Source organism: Apiospora hydei (genome assembly GCF_038363865.1).
Source record: "Apiospora hydei strain CBS 114990 chromosome Unknown utg000004l_segment0_segment0, whole genome shotgun sequence".
In the NCBI taxonomy this organism is placed as follows: domain Eukaryota; kingdom Fungi; phylum Ascomycota; class Sordariomycetes; order Amphisphaeriales; family Apiosporaceae; genus Apiospora; species Apiospora hydei.
In genome coordinates this window covers 8,649,578-8,669,172 of record NW_027117363.1, presented here as the reverse complement: position 1 = coordinate 8,669,172, position 19,595 = coordinate 8,649,578, and the positions used below count along the sequence as shown (strand labels likewise).

Here is a 19,595-nt window from a genome sequence, read left to right as displayed (position 1 = left end):
TACGACCCGGGCGTTGGAGACGGGCATCTCCATTTTACCCTACTATTATCACCTGCCGCCTCGTAATCTGATACTCGGTAAAATCGCAACGGCTAAGTAGTCTGACGTCTGGCCTGGTCTGGCGCCGTCTGGCGATATGAGCTGTGAAAGAAGGAGGCACGCATAATTATGTGGTGGAGCACTGGCTAAGGAGGAGCGGCACGGATGAAAAAAACAGCGCCCTGAGCGAGCTGGAGGTTGAATGCGGTATGCAGTGCGGTCGTCAATCCCAAGTACGTACCAGCATGTGCCGTGAGCCATGAGCACGCGTTCGTACTCCGTGTCTGCTCCATATGCCCTGTATGATGTATGGGTACCTCTTAAGATGGAAGGCATAGCAGAGCATGGCAGGCTGGCAGGGCATGGCGGGCATGGAAGACTTGGGTTCCATCGAATCCATCCATGATCCATGAATCCATGATCCAACCATCCTTCCATCTACCCATATGTAATCATTCAGAACCAATCTTGATGTCTCTTCGGGGAGATTCTCTTATTCGAAACATAAATTTGGCCCTGTTTCAAGCCCGCCAGTCCCGCACTTGGCGGCCGGTAGCGGCGGGGTCCCAAATAACAAATAAAGCCAGGGTTCCTAGTTTAGAACAGCTTGACAGGTGCGGTACTTCGGCAGACTCCTGGCAGGGCCTGGGGCCTGAGGCCTGAGGTCCATAGCTCCATTGGCAGCTTTTCGCCAGCCTTGACATTGATGAATTTGATGATTCAGAAGTGACCAACCACTATTGGCTGGCACGATGTACCGAGATTATGGGCTCGCCGTCTGTGTGTGTGTCGCCCAGGTCCCTCGCAAGTGGACGATATACTACTACTTAGTACGTCAGGTCCTGTTGCTTTTTAGGTAGGCAAAGAACACGAGCAGGCCCGAGCAGGCGTGCTACTACCACGACGGCTGCTGCAACTGCGACGTATATGGATGGCCGTATAGGCTCCATGTCTGTTCTGTCTGCCGCTGTACATGGTGCTGTAGGACCAGAGAGGGCCAGAGAGGACCCGTGAGGACCCGCGCTAGAGGCCTGCCCCAGGTAACCGGTTCCCACACATTGCGAGATCCGAAAAAGGTGCAACGCATGGACTAGTTCTTTCTCGCTTCGGCAGGCTGCATGCTGCTGGGAGGGTAACCCCATGTCTGCGCATCTTTCCCATTTCGTACTTGCGCAATCATGTTAGAGCGGGCCGCTACCACGTCCTTTCTCAATCAAGGACCAGGACCAGGACCAGGACCAACTCAAGTACCGCGACATGTACCCTACCACCAGACCCGAAGATCCTGTCTGCCTGCCTGTCCGTCTGTCTGTGTGTATGTGTCGGTCTTGTCAGCCAGCCAGCCATCCATTTGATCCATCCACCCATCCATGTTCCCACACGCTTGGTTTGGTTTTGCATTTTGGTTGTACTGCATTTTTTTCCTTTTCTCAGGTTCGTCTCCTCGATCCTCTCAGCATGGCACGGTACAGTACTACGACCTTACGTACGCGGAGAATAAATCGATGCCCTGGTCTCTGCCGCTAGAGGGACGTGGACATGGTCATCCAGCATCGAATGAATCAAGGACAGGCAGATGGACACCAGCCAGCCGGCATTGTCGTGAGCCTGACCCTGAATCCGAGCTTGTTACCGGGCTACATGGGGCACATCCCACTATAAAAGAAATATCGGCTATAAATTTCCCGGTATACTATTTGCATACAGCGCGACCCTTGAGAACTTTCCTGCTTAGGTAAATGGCAATTTTCCATCACGGCTCTATGGAGTAATGGATGTACAGTCAGTACTTACATCCCTCGCCCACCCTGGTCTGCCCTTCAATGTCGATGGGGCCCTGCTCAGTCTTACAAAGCCTGGACGCGGCATGTGTTGCCAATAACAGCTAGTGAATCGCCATCCTCTAACCGAAAAGACAGCCCTGTAGCATATCCAATGTAACTCGGCGCCACTTACTCTGATCTGACCTACATACCCTACAGGCCTAGGAATTAACAGGAATACCTATCGAACCATTTGTTCCCTTGACGTACTGCCCGGCTGCCCTGCTGCCCATGCTGCCCCTCCTCCGCCTCGGCCTGGTTTGGTGGCCATTCACACACGTCGACCCCTACCTACGACCTGCCTGGCTACCACCGACCACCTGCCTACCTTCAATTCCATACGCCCCCTTTACGTCTGCCATCTTGGTATCCCGTGTATATCAAACGCTTCTCCGCGTTCCAATGTGCCCAGTCTTCTGTCACTGGGTAGCATTGCGTAACGACCTCGGAGCTACATGACACCCTCCCAGCATCCGCTGTGATTCGTGGTGTGACGGACGACCAGTCTTGACCAGGGTCTATCCCAGAGACATTGTCTGCTTTTTCTGGCTTAAAGACGATTGCACCCTCTCTCCAGCATATGTAGTCAACCGCTCTCCACCACCCCAAGCAGTCCCCTTCGTCGAATTCGGGACCACGCCAGCAGACTATTCCCCTCGAGTGGACCAGCAACACGGTAGCTAATCACACCGGTTTGCACCTGCACACACCGGCTTGCACGCCTCCAACGGCCAACGACACGAGCGACCCTGCCCTACTGCTTCTTGGAGCCTGTGGCGCCCTTGCTTTTTGCTTGCCATAGGGCAGACTCTTTCGTCACTCGCCCACGCCCTTCTCGAATCCGGGCACTCGGTATCGACTGCAGCTCACCACATCTGCATGTGCTGAACGGGGAAACAAGGCGCCTCTCACCACCTCACCATCCCCGGCGGACGGCAGCACTTTGGTCTCTAGCTATATAGGACCTCTGATGGATCCCTGGGCGTTTGCTTGCTGCACTGCAACCAACCTTTCCTGAGATTTCCTGCGGCCAACCAAGGTCTCTCTCTCATCTTTCTCGCCCGAAGCATACCATGGTGGACTCTATGGCCCGACCCTACAACTCGTGGGCTCACGAGCCGTACTCCTCAAACGAGGCTCCCTACTACCGCCCAGACTCCTCCAGACAAGGCCAACGCCTCCCTCCCTCCTCGTCTTTTCTCTCGCAAACCCCGCCTCAGAGCGCCCCAGAAGCCCGAGAGACAGTCTACAAACAAAGCCCTTATGCGGTGCATCCCGCGGCACCAGCGCCTGCTCATCATATGACACCAAGGCCCTTGGCCTCTCCCCCCGAGAGACAGGTGACTAATCAATCTGGCCACCACCCAGCGGATATATATGCTCGCCTGTCACCCACATACTCTTCGGGTGCAAGTGATCAAACCGGCGATGTCCCAGATCAATATCGACCGCCACCACAGAACTTTTCGTCCAGAGTGCCTCCTCCATTGACACCCCCAATGAGACAATACAGAGACATGCCTCATTCATACCCACACCCACACCCGCCGGCGCCACCGTTGCCGCTGCCGCCTACTCAATCATCGGTTCACCGGCCCTTTCCTGGTCCTCCCGGCAAAGATCTCCGCATCCAGCCACCGCCGCATGTTATGAACTCTCCAAGCCAGCCCAATACGCCGTGGTCCCCAAACCCGTCGTCAGCCGGCCGCCCTGACAGGATGAAGATCTCACAGCTCGTCGACAGTGGACCGACCACAAGTTCGCCACGTGCTGCCTCCAAGCGCCCTGAAGTCTCGCGGGCCACCGGTCCAGGACGCAAGTCGTACCGGCTCAAGGTCCGCCAGCAGCCAATGGCGGCGAGGTCTTGCGGATTCGGAGAAAGAGACCGGAGAGTTGTTGATCCGCCACCCATCGTCCAGCTCTTTATTGACGACCCGGATGCCTCGCCGGAAGAGGTCAAGGCGCAACTGAAGCACCCATTCGCCGTGGTCCACGCCACCATTTGGAACGAGACTGGCGAGCAAGACTGCTCGGCCATGCCGGAGGACTACCGGCAACAGCGGCGGCTGATGGGCACTGTGGTGGCCTCGCCCTTTGTTGGGAACGACGAGAAGGGCGAGGAGGGCTGCTTCTTCTGCTTCTCGGACCTGTCCGTGCGCACGCCTGGGTCGTTCCGGCTCCGGTTCTCCATCATGTTCCTGGACCCGACCAACACGGCCATCGGGCACCGAACGCCCATCTGCGCCATCACCATGAGCGATGTCTTCACGGTCTACAATGCCAAGGACTTCCCCGGTATGCAAGCTAGCACGGCGCTCACGAAGCGCCTCAAGGACCAGGGCTGCCTCATCTCCATTAAGAAGGGGAGCGAGAAGACGGGTGGGGGCCACGGCCGTGATGACAGCGACGACGATGACGACGACGATGACGAAGAAGGCCGTGGCAAGAAGCCCAAGCGACAGCGCCGATAGCCTGGGCCGAATCTCGGAATTGTGTGCGACGACGGCAATGGCGGATGCTTTATCATCCCTCTTTCGGTTTACGGCGTTCTATCTAGAGATTGGGCATACACACGCGGAGAAGAGACAGTCATTTTACGGGGAGCCTATTTCTGTTTTCGTTATCTCGTTTTCCCCTTTCGAGATGCCAGGAAAAATGGAAGAGGCGGGCGTCTTGATTCAGCTATTTTATTTTGTTTTGTTTTGTTTTTCACTTTCTGCTTTAGGCTTAAAGCATGGATGATACCACTTTCACTTCTCTTGAGGCACGGCATTATCTGTTTATGGGATAGGAGGTCGAATGACTACACTTTGGATACCACTCATGGAGAGCAAGAAGAAGCATCAGCGATTTGCATTGTGAACATGGAGACTGGGAAAGAGCGGAAAGGTGGGAAACCAACGGTCCACCAATCGAGTCTGCTTGTCGAAGTCAAGCAGGCAAATGATGAAGCTTACGAACTTTGTTCCCTTGTTTTCTCCGGTCCGAGGATAGGGGAACACCACATACACATATTTCTACGGGACAGGGGGAGGAGATAATGGGAATTCGTCGGGATGGCGAAGTTTTTGTCCTAGTTCTTACACTGGCCGCGGTGTAACCTACATACCTACCTACGTACTCGGGTCCGCGGCCTGCAGGACTTGGGCTGGTGCTGTTACTGCTAGGTAATGTCGGATCATCAGTCAGTTCTTGTTTTACACACCGTTCCGGTACGACCAGACCTTTTGGCTCCTATTCGTGCCACCAACCTCTAGACATTGATACCATATATACTGCATGTAATGAACGATTTCCTATACTTATTAGATAACCCCTCCAGTGCTACTGCCTGGCATCTAACAATACCAACATGAATACTTGGTGCATGACTGAAGCTTTATGGACTGTGCCAGCATAGGTGCCATGTACTACGTGTATATTCTGTAGTGTGTGTGTCCGAAGATGCTACTTTGACTGGGTTGTGCTATTGCCTGTCTATCAACCAGCGCAATCGTCGCTTGGTCGGGTCTTCTTATCGTTTATATTCTCTCTCTCTCTCTCTCTCTCTCTCTCTCTCTCTCTCTCTCTCTCTCTCTCTCTCTCTCTCTCTTCTCCTCTCCATTCAATGAATCTAGGGTTCCAAATCTTGAGATCCGAATCGGAGTTTAAAAAACAGCGCCCCCTAGCTTTACTTTATCAGCGACTACGGCAAAAAGGGTCCATGCCAGGGGCTTGGCGTCTGTTCCCAACATTTGGAGCAGGCTAGTTCCCTTGGGCCTTGCTCCCCAATAAGGTTGCGGCGGTCATTGGCTCAATTCACAGCTCGAGCTCTTTTGGCTCTGGGTTACAGAGGGACAGGTCGATAGACAGGGAGCTTCAGTGCAGTGCAGCAGCTCCAATTGACTCCAAACTCCATTGAACTGAAAGCTCCTCCTCCACCAGGCTTTTTTTGCTGTCAATTGGCGCTAAGCCCGAAAAAATCCAGCTTAGGGAAAAACCCGGAGGACGGAGAAAAAAATCCCAACATCCAAGAGCACGCAGTCCAGGCAATTGGTTCAATCAAATCTCTTGTCCAACTCTGACTTGCTATCGCCGGAGATTCGCCAATTGATTGCCTCCTCCAGTCGACTCCCGACTCCATTCCTTTTTTTCTACTTCGTGGTCTTGTTTCCTCTTGTTCCGCCCGCCCTTTTTCTCAATTGCATCATCCCAGCTTCCACTCTCCGTCTAATCCGCAGCCATGTTCTCTCGCGCGCTGAGGGTGCCGAGAGCTGTCCCGGCCCTGCGCACTCGCGCTCGCGCCGCCGCTCCCACTGCTCCCTTTGTGAACGCCGTCCGATCCGTCACCACCAATGCCGCCAGCGCAACCCTCGAGAAGGGTGTCCCGGAGGTACGCTTTACATTCCAATTGACTGCTCAATGCCTCGAGTCCGGCGGGCGAGAAGAGGCCAGCGAGAGAGGCTTTGCGACCCGGGGGCCAACCTACGGAGTGGACGGAACTTGCTGACATGATATCGATTTTTGCCACTACAGGACGACGACAAGCCCTTCCAGATCACACTAAGCGACGAGAGCTTCGAGACATACGAGCTTGACCCCCCGCCTTACACCCTCGATGTCACCAAGAATGAGCTCAAGAAGATGTACTACGACATGGTCGTCACCCGGTACGAAACACCCCGAATTGTGTGACCATTGCTTGTCCGCATTGGCATATATATATCTCTCCTCATATATATATATATATATATCAGATCTGATCGAGGACTAACATGCCCCTAGTCAAATGGAGATGGCCGCCGATAGGCTATACAAGGAGAAGAAGATCCGAGGTTTCTGCCATCTGTCCACTGGACAGGAGGCTGTCGCCGTCGGTATCGAGGCCGCCCTGACCAAGGAGGATGATATCATCACTGCCTACCGATGCCACGGTTACGCCATGATGCGCGGTGGTTCCGTGCGCTCCATCATCGGTGAGCTGCTCGGTCGCCGTGAGGGTATCGCCTACGGCAAGGGTGGTTCCATGCACATGTTCACCAAGGGCTTCTACGGCGGTAACGGTATCGTCGGTGCTCAGGTCCCCGTCGGTGCCGGTCTGGCTTTCGCCCACAAGTACACTGGCCGCAAGAACTGCTCCATCATCCTCTACGGCGATGGTGCCTCCAACCAGGGTCAGGTCTTCGAGGCCTTCAACATGGCCAAGCTCTGGAAGCTCCCCGCTCTGTTCGGTTGCGAGAGTATGTTTCCCTGGATCTGAGGACCTCCTGAATTGCCCGCTAATAAATTGGATAGACAACAAGTACGGTATGGGTACCTCCGCCGCTCGATCCTCCGCTTTGACCGACTACTACAAGCGTGGTCAGTACATGCCCGGTCTCAAGGTCAACGGTATGGATGCTCTCGCCGTCAAGGCTGCCGTTAAGTACGGTAAGGAGTGGGCTGTTGCCGAGAACGGCCCCATGGTCCTCGAGTACGTCACCTACCGTTACGGTGGTCACTCCATGTCCGACCCCGGTACCACCTACCGTACCCGTGAGGAGATCCAGCGCATGCGATCCAACAACGACCCCATTGCCGGACTCAAGCAGAAGATCCTCGACTGGAACGTCGTTTCCGAGGAGGAGCTCAAGGGTATCGACAAGGAGGCCCGCAAGCACGTCAACGAGGAGGTTGCCATCGCCGAGGCCATGGCTCCCCCGGAGACCACCCCCAAGATCCTGTACGAGGACATCTACGTCCCCGGCAGCGAGCCCCCGTTCATCCGCGGCCGTGTCCCCGAGGAGAACTACTACTTCAACTAAGTTACTACTAGGGGGAGTGGGAATAGAGAGAGGCTGCTTAGATGAGATGATGAGCGTGACGTGCTGTTGAACGGAATTGGGATACTGTATTTACACATTTATACGGCGTCCGAGATTTTCCTCTGCGAAGCCAAAGCAAGCAAATCCTGTACTATAATCATTAGAAGGCAGGACAGGAGTCAGTCAGTATGATAGTTGCTCATCAAGGGCTATGGGAACTTTGAACAAACCCAAAAGTCCATCCTTGATTCTGGATAACATCATGTGACTACTGAACAAGTATATGTTCACATATCAGCAATAAGGTTCTATCGAAGTGAGTGCCAATATTGTTGCGTCTCTTGTGATCCAATGGGGCTATATACATTGCTTGCAACGGTCGAGCATTTGTCAGATATAGTCATACTTAGGAGTGGCCCAATGCTGTCTGATAGTCTTGAGATCCCCCGTTCATGATAAAGGGGGTCCTGGACTGGCAAGCTGGCACCTGGTACATACATATCTTGAAGTTATGGAAACATGGGATAATACTTATGACGCTCCCTCGTTTGGTTTCCCTCCACTTCAACCCCCCATACCCCTATCCCGTTCTGTTTTTGTCATCCCTATTTCTAGATTTCCCGCTTCTGCCCCCTTCCACACCCCTGAGTCCAACGACATCCATACATCCATTGGCACCTGCTAGCCAGCCAGCCAGCTAGCACCGCTGATTGACCCAGCTCCCCAACCACCGCGCGCTCTCGGCGACGCGGCCGACCTGCTCGAGCACCCGCGCCACCTTGCCCTCCGGGTCGACGGAGCGGTGGCCCTCGAACTCGACGAAGAAGACGTACTGGAAGGGCGCGAGCAGGCTCGGCCGCGACGCGATGCTCGTCAGGTTCAGGCCGGCGGCGCGGAAGCACGAGAGCACGTCGGCGAGGGCGCCGGGGGCGGCGTGGGGGACGGTGAAGGAGAGGAGGGATTTGGTTTTTGCTGGGGTTTGCTTTCCTGGTGACGATGATGACGATGGACCTTTTGCTGCTGAATCGCCGTCGGGACCGGGGGTGGTGCTGTCGTCCGTCCCCGCCCGCAACACGAAGAAGCGCGTCGTGTTGTCCTCGCGGTCCTCGATGTTGTACGCGAGGACCTCGACGCCGTCCCTCTCGAGCAGGCGGGCCGCGGCCGCGGAGCTGATGGCGGCGCTGGTGCCGCTCGCGTCGTCGCGCACGAGCTCGGCGGCGCGCGAGGTCGAGGAGACGTCGACGGTCTCGATGCCCTTGAGGTACGCGGACAGGAACCGGTTGCACTGGCCGAAGGCCTGCGGGTGGCTGTAGATGCGCTCGATGCGGGTCAGGGGCACCAGCGGGCGGCTGCGGGGGTCTTGGGGGGGCCGGGTCGGAGGGGGTGGGGGTGCGTTGGCCGGTTAGGGCGGCTTCGGCGTTCCCGGCGGCGTTGGCGGCGGAGAGGAAGGGGCCCGCGGGTGGTGCTGATGAGGGGCCGAAGGTGTTGCTGCTCATCAGTTTCGGCTGCTGTGATGCTACTTTTGCGGAGACTGATGACTCCTCCTGTTGGGAGGATTTACCACCCTCGGGACCAGCAGCGCCAGCATCATCATCATCGTCATCAGGAGGGGACCGGCCCAGAAGACAATGGTGCACATCCAAGTAAATTTCGGCGCAGACGGAGAGGTCCGGGTACAGGCCCTGGCGGTCCGCGAAGTGGTCCAGCGTGAAGACGACGGAGCCGTTGGTCGAGTTCTCAAAGGGCACTACGCCGTAGGTGGCGCGGCCGGACTGGGTTGTGTCGAAGGCATCTGGAGCTTGTCAGTTATCTAGCTAATTGGGCTATCGGTCATACAACTTAGAATATGTAACGTAACGGCTTCTTCTGGTTTTGAAAGCATTCCGCTCAGAAACAAAGAGGATGCAACATGCAAACAGACACACCTTTGATAGTCACGACGGGTAGGAGCTCATATTTGTCTTCTGGGAACCTGTCAAGAGTTGCCTATCGACATATTGCAATGTTAGCAATTGCAAGTGAACTCAGATATACACAAGAAGCTGGCAATAAGCATATGTGTCGCCTTAACTGTGGCAGGATGCCAAGCTGACATCAATTGGTGGTGATGATGGTGGTAGTATACTAATCCCTGGCCGTACGTACGTACCTGATGGGTATAAGATGCAACCGGCCCCAGAAAACAGACCACTGGCTTCTTGACCGCCGACATTTTCGCTGTCTTTCGAAAAACTCTGTTTCTGTGAACAGATATGTGCCCCGTATATGATTTGATGAGTAAGTACTTGCTCAACCAGGCCTTCAATGTTAAAAAGAGAGAATGAATGAATGAATGTTGAGCCCCAATTGAGTTGAAATCAATTCAAGAACCTACCTACATCGGACCTCAAATGGCAGCCCCCGGAAAAAGGAACCAAGACAGGGATCCGTGCCGTGACATTTAGTATACCGACCGCGGGGTTCCTCGATGGCCAATTGCTCGCTAGGGCGTAAGGGCGCAAAGCTCCGTAACGTGTAGTCAACCTTGGCGTATCTGGGTACTTCATAACTTGTCACTTGTCGTTGTCACTCGAGTACGAAATTATAAGATTTTATTCTCTCATATACTTTATGTATCAGTCGCCCGGGAGTGACTGCATAAACGAATGGCGCTGAGGAAGCCCCATCGTTCAGTGGTTGATTTTTCCTGTGTGGTGTTCTGGAGCAAGGGTGTCGCTGCCAGGTGCCAGCTACTGGCAGATAGCTCCTATCTGGTAACCCCTTACTGCTGGTCATGTTCCTACCCCCTGAAGTGCAAACTGCCTGTAACAGGAACGCTTAACGCTCTTCAGTAGACTCCACTGAATCAAGCATTTGTTTGCCTGGCACAGCACAAAAGTAGGAATATGGTGGCCATCGCCAGGACCCAGCACTTGGGCCTACAACTTGAACGTTTGGGTTGTGCGGTTTTTTGGTGATTCACGAATTAAAACAATAAAAGTTGAGCGTAACGATCTTATCATTGATGACGATGAACGAGTGACCGATGTATAAACCATCTACTAAGCGCACGGCGAGAACGACTGATCTGGTTGCTTCAAGTTGGTCTCAACGTCCATGCAAACAATCATGGCGGGCGTGAGACTGCAAAGCCAAGCAGACAGGAACCACTATTAATGGTGAAGCAATACCAGAGTCCAAAAACCGACTAATGCCCCTGCTTCTTGTCATCCTGCTTGGTCCAAGCCCTGTTGAGCAAGGCAATTTTCAGAGTCAATAGCTCTGAGAGAATATGGTAATGGGGTAGCTAGGCGCCCGAGTTAGCAGCTGCGTCCAACTGTTGCTCTCTGCTCACACATACCTTATCCGTATGTTGTAGACGCAACTTAAGAAGCCGTCATCATGTCGCGGAGCGGGCTCGGTCGGGCTACCTGTCTGGCAGTATGCAGAGAAGTCGCCGGCCCAATCTTCTCCTTGCGCCGGTCCTTGTACGACAATGGTTCCGTGACTCGGGGCGGCGATTTGGACAAGGTGCTCGGCGGAGGTACGCTCTCTGGCTCTTCGTCGACGACTAGTGCCGGCTTGGATGTTGTGGCTTCTACTCGATCCTCGTTGGTAACGGGATCATCATCAAAATGTCAATCGTCGTAGTATTCGTCATCGTCAGACACTTCGGCTAACTGCTCAAAGTTGACCTTGTATCGGAGAATGCCGCCAATGCCACCGAATCCCTTGACGAACTGGTTGCCTTCAGTCGAGCGGTCCGAGACGAACTCCAGGTTGGTTCCAAAGTCCTTGTAGTGCTCGGCGATCCATTCAAGGAACGACTCCGAGGAGACAACCTCCATTTCCTGGCCCGTCTCCTTATCCATGAACTTGTCACGGGGGCCCGTCTCCTGCTGCTTGGTAGTGTGCAGGATGTTCTGGGCACCGTTGGAGTCCTTCAGGACCCAGCGGGTAATCTCGAGGTTCTCGAAGACAATCAGCACCTCGACGGCACCAAGCTCCAAGGCCTTCAGAGTATCCTCGATACCGTAGCACACCTTGCCGGTGTCCTGGCTGATTTCCTCGAAGTACTTTCCGATGAGCTTCTTCTCCTGGATGAACTTGACATTGCCCAGCGTCTCGGAGGACAGCTCAATGGCCTGGTTGAAACCGTTCTCGCCACCATAGGAAACATCCACCACCTTGATGACCTTTGCCTGCAAACGACCATCAAACAGATCGGAGGCGTTCAGATCGTTCTTGAAATCGGCAGAACCAGCCAAGATGATACCAGCCACGTTGACCTTGTCGGCAGTAACGAAGTTCTGGACGGCCAATTCGGCCACCTTTCGGACGTAGTTGTGACGCTTCTCCTCTCGCAGACGGGCGAAACGCAGAGCGGACTGACCACCACGACCGTGCTTCTTGGGGAGATCGACCGAGAACTTGTGAACGATGTCTCGGGTGTTTCCACTCAGAGTGCCGAAAAGGGCTCCGTTACCGTCCATGATGATGAAGCCAAACTTCTGATCTGACTCCAGCAATTCTGCGAGGGCTTCGGTGTGGAACTTGTTGTCGCAAAGGTACAGCGACGTGTTGATGGGCTTGAAAGGCTCGAAATCGATGTTGACCTTTCGCTCCTTTCCTTCCGAGGTCAAGATTTCACCACAGTAGACGACAAGGCCATTGGGAGGGACCTTGTTGTACAGCTTGAGACGCTGCTGGGTCGATGTAATGGCCGAGAGCACAGACTGTCTGTTGACACGCGATTTGATGTTCGAGGCAGTACCCTGAGGAGCGTGTTAGAGAAAGAGGGCGGCAATATAATCCAATCGCCAAGGGTACACATACATATTCTTCAGCCAACATCTTGGCGATTCGCGAAATCTGATCCTTGGGAGCTGTGGGCCGTACAGTTCAGCATGCGCGCCATTTGTGGCGGACAATGTGGAGGAAACTCACGAATGATCAGACTGATCATGCTTGTGCCGTTACCACGAGCGGCCTCGAGGCGTTTGATCAGCTTCTTAACCTTCCATATCTCAATCTGTTCTCACGACCCAGCCTGTTAGTACTCATGGGCATCGTATCGTGCTGTTTTGGTAGTAGGCTGCTAGGGTTGCCACGAGGGAATGCGTCGCTCTAGGCGGGGTAGTCGGGAAATTCTGCACGTACGTTCTTCTCAGCCTCGTTGGCTGCTGCGTCACTCATCTTGCCTTCGTGTCCGAAGAGAAAACAGTGAAGGTGTTAGATGGTGAAGAGGGTATTGTTGTGCCTGCGCTGGAGGCAAAAGAGAGTGAAATGTAAGAGAGAGAAAAAATAGAGGACAACAGGTCGCCGATGTCAGAACTAACTGACTGGTGTGCAAAGGCAGGCAGACTCACAAGGACCAGGACCAGGCAGGGACGCGGGCAGGTCACAAATCAAGTTGCGCCAAAAAAGAACGAGGGAGGGGCTCTCTTACGTTCTTCCCAGTTGGGGTTGGGCGAAAGTGGAGGGGGTGGGCAGAAGAGGGCGGGCGTTTTCAGGCCTGACTGACATAAGAGTAAAAAAAAAACCCAGGCTCTCCACGTTTGCAGCGCACTCTCTCATCAATACCGCCTTAGGTCTGGCTGGTACTTTGAGGCTGCATGCACTAACTCACTGGCACGGCTGATCAATCTGTGTGATTATGCTTGGCCGGCCAACATCAAACGTTCATTTGACTTTAGTAGTAGGTCTTCGATTTTTAGGCTACCTGAAGCTGCATAGTATTCAGTCTGAGTCATCGAAAATTCAGATTCCCTGGTTTCTTGTACAGAAGTGCATGCTATGACGGACCGTGATTGCGACAATTGCATTCAAAGGTCTTGGGCAGCTGAGCCTGAGAGCATCATTGTTCAGATTAGGTCAATTGCCCAGCTTGGGGTTTTGGTGGGTCGGATCGAAAAAGCAGCACTGAGAGAGCCCGGACGGGATAAATCCGGAAGGCCATATGGCTCAAGTACCCAAGTACCCCTCAGCTAAACCTAGTGCGGGTCACTGGCAGATTGCGATTGGAAAAGGGCGGAAAGTGGAGATAAGCTTACAGCCTGTCGTCATTCCCGCCGTCCACCACCCGACAACACCACCCCATCTCAAATCTTTAATATGTCGCGTCATGTTCGTGGGATCCTCACGAATACCCAATACACACAACGCAACAGAGCCCGAATTGAGGGTAGTGATGGCTGGGATGCCCATACCCATGCATTCTGAGCAGCTCGCGATATGGATTGCTTCATTGAGCAGGGTAGTATATTCTGGAAATACTGCTCTGTGCTTGGAAAAGAGCCTCAATGGAGTTTTCAGGTAGGAGGAAGGTAATTGTTGTGCCCTGATGATGGGTGGTGGGTATTGGATCGTCAAAAAACCCTTCGGTGGACTGCAAGTATTTACGACACGGCAATGTTGTGACGCTGGCTCTGGCCCAACTCCACCATGAGCTATGAATGAGACGGCATGGCCACAACTCACCGCTGCAGGCCTCTGATTCGCACCTTGGAGCTGGCAAGCTCAGCATTGTGCATCAGCTTGAAATGGCAATACCCTCTCTGTTCTGGTGAACCTAGTACGAGTTGGGCAGCAGTGGTTCGTCTTGGTGAAGCCAGCGATGTTTCTGACGCATCGTCATGTTGAGCAGAGCAGATGCGACCAAGCTATTAGCTTGGCAGTGGATGGTTTCGCGGTGCTGCTCGACGGCATTGGGCCACAACGTGTCAATAAACGTTGGCCTGTCTTTCTTGGGGTTACTACCCCAGCTTCCAAAGCCTGCATATGGCCTATATGCGTGGCAGGACGGGATGGGGCGGGGGGTTGAACGAGCGACTTCGCCTTCCGCAAGGATTGCTGAGACTATGGGCTTGGTGATGGCTTCATTCGAGCATCTTGGGGACTGGGTTGTCCACCTCGACAAGGTTCTGTGTGGTGTGCCGGCCATGCCGCAGCTAGGCAAACACACCGCCGGCAGACTCCTGCACCGCCTTCGATGAAGTCGACCGTCTGACAACGAACGGCCATTCGCGTCATCTCGGCGCAGAAGAAAAAGAGAATTGTACGTTTTCAATCCATCAACTATTCCTTGGACCGAACCCGCAACTTTTGTGCGGACATCACAGCGTTTGGCAAAATTACGGGCATCGCTCTATCGTTGAAGGTCGGTGCCAAGACATTATCCTTTGACGTCTCCCTTGAACAGGGAAAAAGACGGCTCTTGATGATTGCATCCCGACTTCACCTCTACATGTGTAGCACTTAGCATCTAGGAGTTAGCGACCCTTTTTGGGTACGGATTCCCGACCTTCCTACCCACCTTCGGTTTCTACACGATTGTAGACACCTAGATTAAGGCAAAGAGCTGGGGGCAAGAGTGATATCATGCTTCTATGGGCTTACGGGCCGCATATGGGATGTCAAGGCATCTCCAATGGATGGGCCAGGACACCATGTAGGTAGATAGTCAGACATAGGTAATCGGATGGAACCTTGCCTACAGAATGCCAGAGGAGGAGGGTATGACTCTGGGGGATTTGTCTGGGTGTCTCCGGTGTGCAATAACTCGAGCCGTGGGCCTATGGCAGCCTCGATTGGGATAATGCCTTAGCCTATTATATCGATACCTGACCTTGCCATCTGGTTCTGTGCGGCTCAAGCTTTTGAGCTCCCAGTCTCGTTGTGGATTTTCCCCTTCCCTAGTTAGTGACAGGCCATCGGCATTTACACATTCCCCTTCATCCCCACTACAACATACCTACAACCACCAAACCACCCAACCACGACACAATGGCCGCCGACGACGATTCTAGTGATCTCTCGTCGCTGTCGTCGCTGTCTCCGGTGCCATCCGACGATGAAGGCGACGATGGCCTGTTGCAGGACAAGAAGGGCATCCTGAACTACTTCCCCAAATTGCCCAAGGGCGCCAAGCCCAAGGCATCCGAACGAGAACCTTCGCCTCCAGCGCCCAAACGACCTGCTTCGCCGCCGCACGAGTACATCCTGGCTGACAATCCAGATATTGCCGTAAGTAAAATTGCCGAATTCGCGTAGAAAACGCGACATCTCGCGCGTTCTGTGGTTGCTAACTCGTTGTTCGCGCCTGCAGTTTATTGTCATGTTCAGGAGCCGATTCGACCCTGTTCTGCCCAAATCTCTGCCCAATTTCGGTCCCCAGGAGCTCGAACGCGATATTACCGACACTACGCCCGGTGATCGCGTCGAGCTGTTCTTGTGTGCGGTTTTGGGACTGCTGCTCAACCGCAAGCAGGATGTCAAGTACGTATGACGCAATTACCTATTACAAAGCGGCACACGGACGGCTAACATGAAAATTATTTTCTGCTTCACAGGCCAGGACATTACAACAGGGCTCTGGAGGATGCCATCGCGACGCACAAGAACCAATGGGCAAAGTCTTGGGGTGAAAAGAGCCCGTTGGCTGGGGGCGCGACATTTGGCGCAATGAACCCCACGGAACGAGTAAGTGCCGTCCCAAAAACTCTTGCGTTCGCCGAACCACTTTCCAACAAAAAACAAACTTGCTCTGCGTTCTGGCCATGTGCTGACTATCGTGGCAATTGCAACAGCTTACCCTCCTACGAACGTTGATCATCTGGTCTCTTTCTTCATCCGAAGCCGTCAAGGGCATGATCAACGCCTCCTACAAAGGCAACCGACACGAAGATGATCTCAACCAGCCTCTTTCGGTCCAATCTTGGGGCGCCGACAGCGACAAGCGCCGGTACTACTTGATCGAGGGCCTGGATGATACTGCCTTCAGGGTCTATCGCGAGAGCAACCCGCAGGGCTTCAACAGAACATGGTGGAGTGTAGCAGGATCGATCGAGGAACTGAACGCCTTGATCGACAAGCTGCTTACTGTCGATGGCGGCCCGAAAGCGAGGAAGCTGGCGCAGCAGATGCAGATGGCAATCCCCCGTTTCGAGGCCACCGAGGAGAAGCGCAAGCGACGCGAATACCGACAGGCCCAGAAGGAGCGCTTCAAGCGCCCGGAGCCGGGCTTCTCGATGTACGAAGGTCGCACGAGAGGTAAACGTATGAAGTATACCTACTCCGACGACGACGAGTTCGTGTCCGACTCCACCGGTACGCGCCGGTCGGGACGCAACACTGGAACCAACACACCTGCGGAGCCGACTGGCCCCGTTACGACCGCCAGCGGCCGTCAGATCAAGGCGCCCTCCCGCATGACCGTGGATGCGTCGAACAACCTCACAACTACAAGCCCTGAGCGGGACGAAGAAGCCAGGCCCTCGTCCAAGGGATCGTCGGTCGGCCCGACCGGGCGTCCCCGCCGATCAGCTGCCGTAAACCACGGTACCAACGGCTGGGCGTCGTCTACACGAACCAGAGGATCCAAATCCATGGATGACGAGGAAGAGGACGAGAGCGAGCCCGATCTGGGCGACGACGAGGAAGAGCACGTCCCTGAGGAGAGCGAAGAAGAGGAGGAGGACACCGAAGAGCTTGCGGAGGACGAAGAGATGGGTGACGATGACGAAGAAGCAGACCTGGACGACAGCCCAAAGTCGATGGTCGTGAAGCTGAAAGTGCCCAAGAAGAGCGGCGAAGGAGATGACGATGGCCCTTCGAAGTTGGATCTGAGCCAGTTCCGCTATGACGGCGCTGGCGACAAGAAGGCAGTCAAGTCTCCCGTCGAACCGGAGAAGACCGAGGAATCCATATCAGTCGCCCTTCGAAAGACCAAGGGTTCCAAACAGGGTACCCCTGAGCCTCCCGCCAAGCGGACATCAAATGGCCTGCAAGCCCAACGACCTCCTCTCACACCCTCGACAAGCTCGCTGCAATCTACGTCTCTGGCTTATAGGGAAAGCCCGGACAAGTTGCAGCAGCCTTCGCCTCTCCCCAAACCCACTGCTACTGTTGAGTAGCGGGGGTTTCCAAATCTACAGCCTGTTTATCATGTACGTCTACAGCGTTCGGGCGGGTTTTTGATAAGTGCCTGATCGGTATTCCCTGCTAGGCAGCAAAGGCATAGCACCGGGGAGCGGCCAATGATACGAGGACATATTTGCAGCATTGCGTTAGAGGAAGCAGGCGTTCACTGGCTTGGTCGTAGATGGAAGATGGGATAACACCAAGTATAGTCATTGGTCCGTTGTGCTGTACAAGGACCGAGCTTTAGCTACTTGTGTAAAAAGGGACTTTGCCGATATAGATCAGATAGACCGGTGTATGGGTCTAGATCTGTCAACTCTTGCCCACATGCCCACCGAGGGACAAACTAACTGTCATAATACAAAAAAAGGCGTTTGCGCTGACTACCTGGTTGTCTCTAAGCCCATCATCATGCTTGTTGTGTTGATTTATATGTACACACATTTACTCACTCCCTTCTAGTAGACCATCATATTGTGGTTGTTTGTCGTTCAGCCGCACCAGAGCTCTGCTCACATTGCAGAAACCGGGCATACCATAGACTGATTATTTGCCTTGCGTTTCATAACCTCTTCTCGCTCGGGATCTTCCAGTTGTTCACACTGTACCACCACCGCCGTATCCGGGCGCCGGCCGAGCTGCCGGTGAGCTGGGCGCTCTTGTTCCAGTGCTGCCAGCCGGCCAGCGCCAGGTTGTAGAGGACGCCCTGGGCGAGAGGCATCACCATCTGTGAGGAAGAAAGAGGTTTGTTAGTAGCCACTACTAGTAACTAACTATAGGCTGCGCCGCCGATGCAATCGATATAGGGGGAAAACGTACCTGGTCGCGGAACGTCACCAACGCCACCTTCCACCATGTGTCCGCATCCTTGAGCGAGTTGAGGTAGCTCTGCTCGAAGCGCATGTCGGGCATGGGCGGGAAGTGGTGCTTGGGGCTGCGCGGGTGGGGGCGCAGGACGCTCAGCGGAATGTCGGACGATTCATCGTCGGAGTGGGAGTCGAGCGAGATGTCGTCGTCGTCGATGGACGAGGGCCGCTTGGGGAGCTTGTGGTGCTCGAGGTCGACGGGCTCCTTGGTCGAGGTCGTCGTCGAGGGCGCGAGGTCGTGGGCGGGCGAGGGCGAGGGCTCGATGTGCGCGGTTTGCACGGTTTCGGCGATTTGCGTGGGGATGGACATGGTGGGCGGCGATGTGGTGGTGTGTGTGTGGTTATGCCCGGGGAGTAAGTGGCTGGCGGACTTCCGGGTATCGTAGTTGGAATTGCTGCTGCGGCGGCGGATAGTGGTGTTTGGGCGCCGCTGTTGCTAGTGGTTGAAGCTATGATGCTATTGTATGTACATTCTGTACGGGGCCCGCCAATCAGATGGGCGGGATGGCACGTGCGGACCCCACGATCTGACCTCTACCCTTCCTGGGGCGTATAAGCTCTACAACTCCCGACGTCTACCTCTTAATAGTCTTCTTGCCTGTTGTCAATATACCTGAACTAGATCGTGGGTAATACTGACTTGCAATTTGAAACATGGTTGAACAATTTGGGACGCAAGAACGGATCTGAGCCTTGATCCACGGACCGTCTCCCTGGACTGCAACTCCTATAACTGCCAATCAGGTATACTGCGAGTGCCAAAGTCTGGGGTGGCCCACTGGTGTCCACAGGATATTTGATATTACAGATCGGAGCTCTGCATGCGCAGGTCGTCCAATATTGCATGTGATGTATTATGCTGGGTCACCACACACCTCAGACTTGGGCGCTGCCTTGAACTGGAAAGTTGAAGGTGTATGTTGCTGCTACGACAGCATCTCTTGGGCAAGTATCTGGCAGGAAGGATCATTCAGGAGCTCGCTGCATGCCTGATCATCACAATAGGTATATACCTTGACATAAAGGTCTCAGCCTAACCTCTAGCTCGTACCTGCCCGAGAAGCGACGAGGTATGACAACCGAGACGAGCACACAGCTACGACTATCAGTGATGTTGTCATCGCCCCATCATCTTTGGCTCCTTCCTTCTCACGAAGCCCCAAATTTGGTTACGGATCACACAT

The 19,595-nt window shown here is 54.3% G+C and overlaps 7 protein-coding genes across 7 annotated transcripts; 3 read left to right on the top strand and 4 right to left on the bottom strand.

The window, feature by feature from the left end:
• Positions 1-2,935: 2,935 nt before the first annotated feature.
• PG997_005199 (uncharacterized protein) lies at positions 2,936-4,333 on the top strand (the record flags this gene model as incomplete). Its single annotated transcript, XM_066809514.1, has 1 exon — positions 2,936-4,333. One exon carries the CDS (start codon positions 2,936-2,938, stop codon positions 4,331-4,333), a length of 1,398 nt encoding a protein of 465 aa, XP_066673132.1.
• Positions 4,334-6,084: 1,751 nt separating this feature from the next.
• PG997_005198 (pyruvate dehydrogenase E1 component subunit alpha) lies at positions 6,085-7,645 on the top strand (the record flags this gene model as incomplete). The annotated part of the gene is made up of 4 exons (XM_066809513.1): positions 6,085-6,234; positions 6,378-6,511; positions 6,627-7,081; positions 7,137-7,645. The coding sequence occupies 4 exons, from the start codon at positions 6,085-6,087 to the stop codon at positions 7,643-7,645; spliced, it is 1,248 nt and encodes a 415-aa protein (XP_066673131.1).
• Positions 7,646-8,342: 697 nt separating this feature from the next.
• On the bottom strand, positions 8,343-9,857 carry PG997_005197 (uncharacterized protein; the record flags this gene model as incomplete). The annotated part of the gene is made up of 3 exons (XM_066809512.1): positions 8,343-9,004; positions 9,207-9,437; positions 9,791-9,857. 3 exons carry the CDS (start codon positions 9,855-9,857, stop codon positions 8,343-8,345), a joined length of 960 nt encoding a protein of 319 aa, XP_066673130.1.
• A 975-nt stretch (positions 9,858-10,832) lies between these two features.
• PG997_005196 (uncharacterized protein) lies at positions 10,833-11,252 on the bottom strand (the record flags this gene model as incomplete). Its single annotated transcript, XM_066809511.1, is given in 3 exon segments — positions 10,833-10,872; positions 10,986-11,225; positions 11,245-11,252. 3 exon segments carry the CDS (start codon positions 11,250-11,252, stop codon positions 10,833-10,835), a joined length of 288 nt encoding a protein of 95 aa, XP_066673129.1.
• Positions 11,253-11,262: 10 nt separating this feature from the next.
• On the bottom strand, positions 11,263-12,820 carry PG997_005195 (eukaryotic peptide chain release factor subunit 1; the record flags this gene model as incomplete). Its single annotated transcript, XM_066809510.1, has 4 exons — positions 11,263-12,399; positions 12,461-12,510; positions 12,572-12,656; positions 12,785-12,820. 4 exons carry the CDS (start codon positions 12,818-12,820, stop codon positions 11,263-11,265), a joined length of 1,308 nt encoding a protein of 435 aa, XP_066673128.1.
• A 2,589-nt stretch (positions 12,821-15,409) lies between these two features.
• PG997_005194 (uncharacterized protein) lies at positions 15,410-17,538 on the top strand (the record flags this gene model as incomplete). Its single annotated transcript, XM_066809509.1, has 4 exons — positions 15,410-15,649; positions 15,732-15,901; positions 15,976-16,105; positions 16,213-17,538. 4 exons carry the CDS (start codon positions 15,410-15,412, stop codon positions 17,536-17,538), a joined length of 1,866 nt encoding a protein of 621 aa, XP_066673127.1.
• Positions 17,539-18,107: 569 nt separating this feature from the next.
• Positions 18,108-18,721, bottom strand: PG997_005193 (uncharacterized protein; the record flags this gene model as incomplete). Its single annotated transcript, XM_066809508.1, has 2 exons — positions 18,108-18,272; positions 18,365-18,721. 2 exons carry the CDS (start codon positions 18,719-18,721, stop codon positions 18,108-18,110), a joined length of 522 nt encoding a protein of 173 aa, XP_066673126.1.
• Positions 18,722-19,595: the final 874 nt, after the last annotated feature.